Source organism: Hypomesus nipponensis, chromosome 17 (genome assembly GCF_054491055.1).
Source record: "Hypomesus nipponensis isolate SF chromosome 17, ASM5449105v1, whole genome shotgun sequence".
NCBI lineage: Eukaryota > Metazoa > Chordata > Actinopteri > Osmeriformes > Osmeridae > Hypomesus > Hypomesus nipponensis.
The window spans coordinates 1,925,001-1,936,038 of NC_140377.1; the positions used below are offsets into that span (position 1 = coordinate 1,925,001).

At 47.8% G+C, this 11,038-nt stretch overlaps 2 protein-coding genes across 7 annotated transcripts in view; both read right to left on the reverse strand.

Annotated features, from left to right (window-relative positions):
* Nucleotides 1–5,142, reverse strand: part of caskin2b (CASK interacting protein 2b) — a 41,948-nt gene extending 36,806 nt beyond the window's left edge. For all 5 annotated transcript variants that reach the window (XM_084678639.1, XM_084678638.1, XM_084678640.1 and 2 more), the window contains exons 1-2: nt 4,837–5,142; nt 2,360–3,003 (exon numbers count right to left, since the gene is read on the reverse strand). In XM_084678639.1, the coding sequence (XP_084534765.1) occupies nt 2,360–2,456 (97 nt within the window). In that variant the 5' untranslated portion in view covers nt 2,457–3,003; nt 4,837–5,142. The remainder of the gene's footprint in view (nt 1–2,359; nt 3,004–4,836) is intronic.
* Nucleotides 5,143–5,794: 652 nt separating this feature from the next.
* st6galnac2 (ST6 (alpha-N-acetyl-neuraminyl-2,3-beta-galactosyl-1,3)-N-acetylgalactosaminide alpha-2,6-sialyltransferase 2) lies at nt 5,795–11,038 on the reverse strand. Of its 2 annotated transcripts, none has more exons than XM_084678671.1 (9): nt 10,758–11,038; nt 10,075–10,150; nt 9,657–9,828; nt 8,598–8,760; nt 8,220–8,358; nt 7,615–7,718; nt 7,399–7,482; nt 7,148–7,238; nt 5,795–6,489 (listed from the first exon to the last, which is right to left on the reverse strand). In XM_084678671.1, the coding sequence occupies exons 1-9, from the start codon at nt 10,865–10,867 to the stop codon at nt 6,307–6,309; spliced, it is 1,122 nt and encodes a 373-aa protein (XP_084534797.1). In that variant the 5' UTR covers nt 10,868–11,038; the 3' UTR covers nt 5,795–6,306. The 2 variants fall into 2 exon arrangements, with proteins under 2 accessions (XP_084534797.1, XP_084534798.1); XM_084678672.1 differs by lacking the exon at nt 5,795–6,489 and adding an exon at nt 6,600–6,939.

Sequence of the window (11,038 nt, forward strand, 5' to 3'; positions counted from 1 at the left end):
CCTAATCTCTGATCTATGTGTCTGTGTCAGTAAATTCAGACTTCAGACAACGTAAAAACACAATGAGCTGTTCAATTTCAGCATTTCAAAAAAACGTTTTAATCAGCTCTCGTATTTTTAATACAACTTTTAAAGGGCTGAAGTTGTATACGGGGCTGAATGCAAATCCCGTTGAGGTAAAGACTGCGAGTCGTGCCAGTTTATCTAAAGCCACAACATTGCCTTTTATATGGATTTAGACAACAACAATAAACCGACTCACACACAGGGAGAGCTTTCACCTCACCAGGGGGCGGTGGGGGGGGGGGGTCTGTGATAGACAAAGAGACAGACATTAGGGACAGGGAGGGGGGATTGGTGCGATCTGATGTCTAGCTACAGGGTTTAATAGAAGAGGAATTATATGGGATTAGCTGTAGGATTGAATCTGAGCTATATTATCACAGTCACACTTAACCTTCGTTTCTACAGGACTACCTCCATGAGCTGTGCATCCAGGAAACACTGTCTGTCTGGACACGTCTAATCACTAGGACTCATCAGGCCTGAATGACTTGGGAGAGCTGTTCCCTCCTCCTCCCCTCACCTCCCCTCCTCATCCCCTCACCTCCCCCCCTCATCCCCTCCTCCTCCCCCTCCTCTTCCCCCTCCTCCCCCTCCTCCTCCCCCTCCTCCTCCCCCTACTCCTCCCCTCCTCCTACTCCCCTCTCTAGATTGCTAGGCTGATAGACCCTTCTCTCTTCTTTTGCCTGCTTCTCCCATAATTCCCTGTAATCTGGTTCACCACCATCTGGGTCCTGCTAAGATTTAGGAATGAGGCAGGAGAAGAGAAGAGGAGAGGAGGAGAGGAGGAGAAGAGGAGAGGAGAGAAGAGAAGAGGAGGAGAGGAGAGGAGGAGAGGAGAGGGGGAGAATGAGAGCATGAGTAGAAAGTGAGGAATGAGGGTGAGGACAAGGTGAGAGCCCATGAGGGTAGGGCCCAACAGATGCTTGATGAATGGTTGTGTGCGTGTATGTGTGTGTGTATGTGTGTGTATATGTGTGTATGTGTGTGTTATTCTGATGGTGTTGGAGGGTGAGTAGATTGCTGCTTTCCGCCCCAGTAATGAGATGGTGCAGCGAACAACAATAGCAGATCCTCCTGCTGTTAACATATAAGGTGATAGAGAGGCGGAGAGTGGACAATAGGAGTGTGTGTGTGCGCGCGAGTGTGTGTGAGTGTGTTTGTGTGTCTAACGGCCACATGGACATTTATTCTCCTGTTATACAACACATGAGAGGTTTTAGCCAATCACTATGCTGTAATTACACCCTTCTTAGGTTCAGTCTTCAAGGTAACCTACACACAGACAGAACCGTCCCCACGGTAACCCTCCTCACAGATAACCGTCACCACAGTGATCCTCCTCACAGATAACCGTAACCACAGTGACCCTCCTCACAGAACCTCACCGTGGGTGAACGGCAGGTTGAAGGAGAATAGAGAGACTGCAGCTGGGGGGGAGGGGGGGGGGCAGGGAGGGTGTGCCTAATCTGAGATAGATTTCCCTTTAAACTTAATCTGAGGGGGTTAGTGTCTCCTGCCCTCAGGCTCACTAACCCCCACCCCTCCCAGCCACCCACCCCTCCACAACCATCCAACGAACAATCATACCCAATCCCTCCTCACCAGGATCAGTCCCCCAGTCAGAGAGCTGTGTGGATCAACACTCAGCTGGCAGAGGAAGGTATTTGTTACATGATCCACTGGCTGGGCCTGAAGAGCTGCCACAGAAGCACCGAGCGGAGTTTCAACATGCCTACATTTACACCGAGAGGGAAAGACCTAGGACATCTAGAGCATACTGTCAGGGTGGGGGACTCCAGTTTAGCTCACTACTGGACGACCAGAATCATGTCTGTCAGTAGAACTGCTTGTGTCAGCTGACTGCATCACATGAGTCCATCTAAGGATCCATGGAAATGATGTTTAGGAGCACTTGATTCGTAAACGCTTTAGTGGTTATGACAGGTGAGGAATCGGCAGAGCGCTCCCAGACTGGCAGAGTGAGGCCGCCTAGGGCTTGTTAGAGAAGCTACCAGAATAATGCCCTGCTTGGCCTCAATGATTAACCTACACACACATGCACATAAACCACACACACACCCACACACACATGCACATAAACCACACACACACCCTAATACCCCCTTTATTAAAAAATATCTGTGGAAGGTTTTAGAACCTTGAGGATTTGATGCCATTTGACTTCAGATCAGGAAGTCATGGGTTCAAATCCCCCCTGTACGTTGGTAGGGTTAAAGCTGCTGAATGAATGGACGATGACATCATTATGGGGGGTATCAGATGGGACACTCACTGTTTCTGCTGGCCTTAAGCTTTGCCAGGATCTTCTGAGTGGCGATCAGGTCTCCAGTCTTCACCGCCTGCAGAAGGTCCTGCTCCTTGCCCATCATGCAACGCTGCCAGATGCTCAAGCCGTCCGTCGGTCCGCAGCGAGTTGAGCCTCTTCCTCCTCCTTGTCCTCCTCACATGGACATAGCGTCTGCCAGTGGCACACAGTCTCTCTCTCCCTCCCTCTCTCTCTCTCTCCCTCTCTCTGTGTCTCACACAATATCTAGGTGAGGGAGACGGACAGGTGAGGAGGCGACCGACCAATCACAAGTCAGAATCAACAGACGATGGCTGCGCTCTACGTCTCCAATTAGCCATCTGAGCTCTTAGTCCCGGTCGAGCGGATGGCGGACTGGCAACCAGAAGCCCCTTAGAGACGGGGAGGAACTCCTCTGACACTTAATTTCCTGTTGAGCTCTTTTCCTCCTGTGTCTGTAGTTGAGATGTTTCAGATGCTGTCTGCAGAGGGGCCGTCTGTGTGGGGGGGGGGGGGGGGTGATGGTGTGGGTCCTGGTGGGGCCAGGCAGGGGGCCAGGTGGGGGGCCAGGCGGGGGGGCCTGGAAGGGTCTGTGGTCAGGAACGGATCTGTCTGAACCACACGGCCAGAACCTGAGAACAGATCAGAAAGCCAAAAGCCAGCGCGGTTAGATGATGGAGGTCCGCAGTACGGAGCTGGAAACAGGGGACCTGCAGGCCAACACACATTCACAAGTTCACATTGACACATTCCACACCGTCCAAGCTCAAAAGCCCTGACTTGTGTTTGTTTAGGCAGTTTACCAAGACGGCAGAGCATCGTGTGAAAGACAGAATCTGGCAGTAGGGCTGGCCTCCTCAGCCACCACTTTACTACTGGGGGTTTTCTGTCCTTTCCTCTATATCTATATCTCCCTCTCTCCCTCTCTCTTTCTCTCCCTCCCCCTCCCTCTCTCTCCCTCTCCCTCCCCCTCTCCCTCTCCAGGAAGTCAGTCAAGTGTTGCCTGTTCCTGCTAGGAAGACTCAGCAAAGAGGGAGGTACATTCTGAACTTTGCCTCTAACTTGGCCTTACACACGCGCCCCCACACACAATCATCATCATCAACCCTCTTCTTAGTCCTTCAAAAATATCGCCCAAAAAAGCCCCAAAGATTAGCATGGTAGGCCTTTACAATGTTTGGTTGAGGATAATTTATGATATATTACGGATGAACGCTTACGTTAATGTTAATGTAACTGTTAATGTTGGAATCGTGACTCGCCTATGGCCTTGAATAATGTCGCCAGCATTGACCGGTTTTCCCGAGCCTTTTCCAATGCGTGAGATGGGCTGGTGTTTGGCCGAGCTACAGCCATATCGCCCGGGGCTCTGCACATCGGTTTAGATTTTCCTACGCAGGCTTGACCAAGTAACACATCTCAATCGCAAGGGCTACTTAAACTCTTCCAGCTCACTGGTCACAAGAACACAGAATAGCACGGCGCTGGAAAACCAAGCAGTGGTGAGAGTTGTTGGTTGTTGGAGTTACTTCGACTCCGTGTCGCGGTGAGATGAGAGGAAAACTCCCGAGGATTTGTAAAAAGTTGTCAACTTCAGTTAAATGGACGGCGGAGTTATTAAACCAATAAGCAATAATATGAACCTCATGGCAGAAGAAACGTTGTTGCTGTGTAAATACTGACGGTGTTTTGGAAGAGTTGGCCGTTGACAACAAACAATAAGTGGGACGGTGTGTCTGACTGTCTGGAAGCTCTGGTTCACTGTGTGTTTTTGTGGGAGCCCAACTTGTTATATTACATAACGTGGCAGTGTAACCACACCGAGCACTGGGCGTAAGCAAAGCTGTCATTCCCTATAGTGATCTTGTGCTCACCGAGGGCTGTAGTAGCCTTCATGCTCTGCATTGTTGGCGAGAATAGTTGTAGTACATAATCTCACAACTGACAAATGACTAAATGTAACTGGATTTAATGATCCGAAAAGACCAAACTGGCATGCATCTGTAATCATAAATATCCAGTGAAAAATAAAAACGTATGGCTACAAGCAATTTATTTTGCTGAAGTGTAGTGGGTTAAGTGCACGTAATATCTACATTCATATATTGCATAAAACCAAAAGGGATTAAAACATTTAAATACTAATTAAAACAACCCTAAAATATAGACGATCAACAAGAATGGCTGGTGGTCTGGTAACTTTTCACACAGGGTGTGTGAACCGGTCATCAGTAGCTAGCTGGCCGGGGGGCACTTCCCACGGATTGTCTGAAGTGTTTGGCTGCTTGTGGAAAAGACTCGTTGCCTAGTATGAGGCTAACCACAGCTAGCTAGCCTAACGGACTATCTTGCTAGCATGAGCGACCTTCGGACTGAACTTGCTAGTTCAAGCCTTTCAGCGCTAGAGTGCGAGCCAAGCGACTACTTGATCGCAGTTACTATGATTTCATTAGAATAGGTCTTACCTTTAACTGTGTTTTAGCATTTTTCGGCGAAACTTTAAGAGTCGTGAAGAGGCAATACTCTAGAAGTCCAAGTAAATAGTCGCGTTGATTGGAGTCCAATCACCAAGTCAAGGAAAGTCGATCCCGAAGATCTTCTTTTTGGGCACTTGCTCAGACTCTACACTAACAGATACATCAACAATGTCTGAATACTTTCGAGGTGAGAAGTATTCTTGAACGGCGTTTATTCTACTTCTTCGCGGTGAACACAACCCCGTATCGCACGACCACTCTTTCGCTGGATCCCTGCTTCCAGTGTTCGTCCCTCCTACCGCGCACTCGTTTTCTCCCCCTCCTCCGCATCCCCAAAACAAGCTGTCGTCCCGTGTCATGTGGTAAACTTTATTTGCTATATAAAAAAAAGATCCCTTATTTTTTGTTATAAATGTAACTCAATTAAAATCTGCGTAAAAAGAACATGAACTGATTTGTGGGTTTAGACCTCCTACATGGCTAAACCTTCTCCAGTCAAATTAAAATATTAATAAACATATTAAATACCACATACAATTATGCATAGGGCATTATTTCCTTCTTGTATCACAGATATAAGCACACATGTGCATGTGTCACAGTCATCCCTTATCCTTACTCTCTCACACACACCACGACAACAGTTCATAGCAGATCAAAGCAAATGTCTTCTCAATAGCGGCTTGAAATGTGTAGAGACAGACACCGGACAAAGCGTCTGAAAGTCAACGCTCACCTATTTAAGTCTGGCTTCAATAGACCTCTGGGTACATAACGTGACAGTCCCCATTGTGACCGAGCCTTAGTCAAAGCTGCGGTTCTGAATGAGTAGAGGAGGTTTAGCGTGAGAGAGCGTCAGCACCTGCTCTGGGGGAGAAGATAAGGGTTCTGTAGCCAGATGAAAGAGAGCCTCACTCCCACAAACAGACGCTTCACAACACTCAGGAACCTTCTAGAGGCCGAGGCCTTTAATGTTGGTTTGTGTGATGGAGCGTAATAACAATGGAGGGTGCACTCACACACAAACACACAAGTCACTACTCTCTAACACACACACACACACACAGCACCACTCTCTGGCACGTACAGACACAGCACCAATCTTTAACACACATATCTCGATGGAAAATCTAAACAGGGAGGTGCTTTATATCCTGAAGGTAACAACAAATGATTTATTACTTTGTAAAAACAAAAATCTGTACAAATTTACACAGGTTTAATTTCTGTTCCACATTCCTCTGTTGCAGTGACAGATTATGTCACCACTAAAACATGGCAAATCAAATTATAACATTGAATGGATCCATAAAACAACTTTAAAAATAAGTCTTTCTAGAGGTGCTGGAGATAATAAGAGCATGTCTCACTTCAGCATATTCAATACAATTGTCAACTACAACTAGCAGCGGTTTGTTTTTCGAAGAATCACAACGAAACTCAATTTCCCAGCAGTCCTCACTGCTTATTGACTGTCCTCTTGTACAGGGTCATGACCTTGCGATGGTCCATGGACTCCCAAAGCCAGCTTTCCATCTGCAAGTCGTGGTTGGCAAAGAAACGCAGTGGCTTCCAGACGGCATTGTAGTAGTGTTCAGAGAAGTCTTTATAGTTTCGAGTGATGAAGCCATAGGCAGATACCTGGAAAGGAGAGAGGGAAGCCAGAGAGAGAAAAACAAGGGGAGGGAGGTAGAGCAAAAGGGGAAGGAGGGGGAGAAAAGAGAGGGAGAGAGATGGAAGACAGAGAGAGAGAGAAAAACAAGGGGAGGTAGAGCAAAAGGGGGAGGGGGGAGAAAAGAGGGAAGGCAGAGAGAGAGAAAAACAAGGGGAGGGAGGTAGAGCAAAAGGGGGAGGAGGGGGAGAGGGAGGGAATGAGGGAGGAATGGTAACCTAACTTGTGACATGCTTAAGTTAAAGTGAGAGTCCCCTTGTTCTCCTGTCCACTCCTGTCGTTAGCAGCTAGCGCGCAGCTTTCCTCTCTCAGCTCACAATGCAGATCGATGCAGATCACAGTTAACAGGTTACATGTGAGCAGTGACGGGTCGTGCCCAGAGAGAGAGAGCAGGCAGGTAGCGCTCCACGCCCGGCACACTGGCATCACACATACGGACGGTTAGAAACGGGAGCTGTTGTGTTTGTTTACGTTGGAATGGGTATGATTGTCGATCCAAGTTAGTGAGAGGGATTGTCTTGCAGTGTGGCTGTGTGAATGTGCGTGTCTTGAAGAACGCTGTGTGTGTGTGTGTGTGTGTGTGTGCGCACATGCATGCGTGAGCAGAGAGGGCTGCTGTGTGCCTACCTGATCACACGTGTGCAGAGCAGTCATCAACATCAGAGCTCCAGTGCTGGGCATGTAGAGCTTACTCTTCAGCTGGTGAGAGTCCAGAAACCTGGAGACAATACAGACACCTGCTTACCAACACCCCACTGTCTACCTCTGGAAATAACCCTAACCTGGAAGGGGGGCAGAATAGAGATGTGTGTGTGTGTGTGTGTGTGTGTGTGTGATAGAGGGAGTTAACCAGTGGTTGTGAGTGTATGTGTTCTTACCTTTGGGTCACATATGAAATGAAATCAGGATGAAGGATCTTGAACTTTTCAGCGGACGGATTTGGCCCAAAATACATGGGCGTCCTGTTGAGGAGTCAGGCCAGAGACAACTGTGACATAAACAAGTGTCTCTATCAAGATGTCCCGCAGCTTGTCACTATCATCTAAGTACACCACCGCCACCTGGAGGTCAACGGCTGAACTGCAGCGGCTCACCAGTTTCCACGGTCGTACCCTGACTGGACTGTCTGGCCCTGGATGGCAGCAGCCAGCATCACGTAGTCTCTCCGGTCGGAGGGGATGAAGATGTAGCGAACTCCCTGAGCACAAGAGAGGGCAGGAAGAAAAGGGGCTTGAACAGGAATAAAAAACAGAGACAGGAAACGGGCTTCGAGACAAGAGATGCTGTCGTGAAGCCATTCCACCTGCACACACATGCAGAGCTCATATATCTTAGCGGCCGCCCAACACATCCGTTCACTTAACTCACTGCTGTGGACAACATCAGGTGTGCAAAGAGTGACCTTTGTCATCTCAACTCAGACGGTGTCATTGGCTTGTCTGTTGAGGCAACAGGGTAGGGCTGAGGGCAGATGGGACTGGATGGGGTTGTGGGGAAAATCTGGCTTCATCACCATCCTAACGGATTCATAGTTCTCTCCTATCTCACTCTAATGGAACCACAATTCTCTCACCTCCCCCTGAGGAACCCTGGTTATCTCTCACCCCATTCTGAAGGAACCCCGGTTATCTTTCACCACCCCTTGAAGGAACCCTAGTTTCCTCTCATCTCACCCTGAAGGAACCATTAGTTCTCTCACCTCCCCCTGAGGAACCCTGGTGAAGCCATCGTGCCTGTACGATATGAGGGAGTTCTTCATGGTGTTGGTGGTGAAGCCATAAAAAGACGTCTTTGTCCCCACATCCTCCTCAAAACCTTTTGTTATTGCGCCATTCATCCTGAAACACACAAAAAAACAAATAAATGTATCAAAATGCCATCTACCAAGTCCACAAAGGGAGCACCAGTAGTAACAGCCAGGGCTTCTCATCACAGAACCTATAAAAGATAAGAGATAAGATAATCCTTTATTACCCCCACAGTGAGGAAATTTGCAGTGGAGACATTTACAAGCTCCCCTCTTCCTCTCAGCTCCCCCTCCCCCCCCCCCCACCCCAGTGTTTGCCTGCCCCGTCACCTGAAGACGTAGTCGTGCGCGTCGATGGCCCCGCCCTGTCCGGAGCCCCGTAGGATCCCCCCGTTCCCCACCACCGCACAGCGTACACACTGGTCACCTGCTCCGCGCTGCAGCAGCCAACCACAGGACGGCTCCCTGAGCTGCGTCAGAGCGGCCCGCAGCACTAAAACAAACACACGCCTGGGTCACTCACACAGGGCGATCACTGAGGGAGTTGTGGAGGTGCATTTGATCTGTGTCTCAGTTGGATATCAAGAGGCCGAGCAGTTGGTAGATTTTTATTGGGTGAAATGAGTCAAGTGCACTCAAGTATTTTTTGAAGAATTGACCCAAGACTGCACAAGCAGATATGGCTGTCTTGACTTAACACATGTGTTTGGTTACAGGTGTTTGACTGGGCTTAGGCCACCACATAGGTTTGTTTGTTTTACCTAGTCTCACCGGTCCATCCGAAAACACACAGTAAATGTAGTGAACATCACTATCCATCACTATCCATCTAGAATGTGCGACTGAGAAATAACCCAATATTATCTCAACAATAAAGTCAGGAATGTCAGTCTGTTTGTGAAGAACCAGGCAGGTTATGAAGTTGAAATTCACCAGTGTTATTGCTCACGACCAACAAGCGCTGCGTTAGGGTGCTTTCACACCTGACATGTTTGGTCCGTTTCAATCGGACCATGCTCCGTTTTCTCTGAAAGTCTGGTTCGTTTGGAGAGGTGAGAACACCCATTCGAACTCTGGTACGGACCAAACAACCGAACCATGGTCCCCCTAAAAAGATGGGACTCGGTCCGGTTCCAAGTGAACCATGATTCGGTTCGCTTTAGGTGTGAACGTAATCGGACATATTATTGACCTATTCCAGGAAGAAAACCAAAATGTAGTGCATTGTGGGTTGAAAAAGGATGTTGACATTTGACAGAGACAGCCGTGCCACTCATTAGCAGCTAAATTAGTTGAGGGAAAACATGGGGAACTGATTAAGTGAAAGCTCTTCTGCAAATATGGGCTGATGATCATACTGCAGAGATACTTGTGGAGACTTACACTTACCCCCCACTTCCAGACCCTTCCATCCATAGGGAGGGCCACGCTTACTCAGTCTGCGCCAGGATCTTTTCTGGAAGCTTCCGGCCCACTGGAAAACAGGGACAGAGAAGTTGAAGCGTTGTCCCAGGAAGTGTCCCTGCCGTGCAGCCTCTCTGAGGGAGCAGGTAGCCTCCACCTGGAGGTAGAAGAGAAAACATGTTAAGACAGTAGTTAGACAGATGGTTTCAGATATCATGTTGTTCCCGGTATCACTTCCTCCCTTCAATCCCCCTCGCTCTCTCACACGCAAACAATGGTGGTCATTATGCCATTTTGATGATGAAGACATCTAGGTACTCTACCCAGGTACCGTCCTGCTCCGTTCTCCTCCTCCCCCCTTCCTTCCTCTCTCCTACCTCCCCCCTTCCTTCCTCTCTCCTACCTCCTCCCTGGTGTTGGTTGAGAGATTCCACTGCTCCTCCTTAAAGTTCCAGATGGTATCAGTTCTTCCTTCTGGACTGTGGCAGAGGACATGTTGGAAAGGAACGTCAAGATGTCAATGATGAACAGAGTATATGTGTAGAAATCCTGTTGAATGTAGACAAGACCTGGTTGTGTGTTTTTTATTGTCTGTATTGTTGTTTTGGTAATTCTGTGTTAGGCAGCTTGTAGAGATGCTGTAAAAACCTACATTCGTTTTTGACAGCGAAAAACTGCAACATTTCTCAACGTGTTTTTTTCTTTTTTTACAATGTGAATAAAAATCTAAATCTCTGCAAGGCACCTGACTAATTAGGCACGGTTCAAAGTACTGTCGCTCACGGTGGTGGTGTTGTAAAGATAGCTTTTGGCTACTTAAACTTAAATAGTTGCATGGTACCTTAAACCCACTAGGAGACATTTGGACCGCACAGGGGCACCTTGCTTCCAACAGATACCGTTCAGTGCTGAACGGGTTTCGTTAACAACGATAGCGCTGCCTTTTTGTAACTTTTATAAAGGAAGTGTTTAAATAATGCCAAATGAATTGAAGAGATAAGGAGCTCATAGGCAGGCAATGATAGCACAGGGATTCAAACACAAACACTGGCAATATATAAATGAATAAAAGTAAGGCCATCTTACCTTCTTTGTGGTGTGTTGTTAAAGCCAAATTGACAGTAAATAATCGTCGTTATAGTAACGCTGCAAGTAAGAGCTGCAACGAGGAAAACAACTTTTCTAGTACATTTCATTTTTCCTCAGGGGATCTTAAATAAAGTGTTAGACATGCTAGTCACGCATGTATAGACCCTCCCCCCAAACCGCTGGCCTATGCAGGATATTCGCTATCGATTAATTATACGCCAGGCTAACAGCGCTGTTTGTTTCGTATGAATCGACAGACAATAAATCGCATAATTTTT

Bases quoted from the DNA above. Each gene is read 5' to 3' on its own strand.
- st6galnac2 (XM_084678671.1), bottom strand. From the start codon at position 10,867: ATGAAATGTACTAGAAAAGTTGTTTTCCTCGTTGCAGCTCTTACTTGC. The intron at 7,719-8,219 runs GTGAGAGAACTA...TCTTGTGCTCAG, and splicing joins CCAGGGTTCCTCAGGGGGAG to GGAGTTCGCTACATCTTCAT. The intron at 7,483-7,614 runs GTGAGCCGCTGC...ACTCCTCAACAG, and splicing joins GGGTACGACCGTGGAAACTG to GACGCCCATGTATTTTGGGC.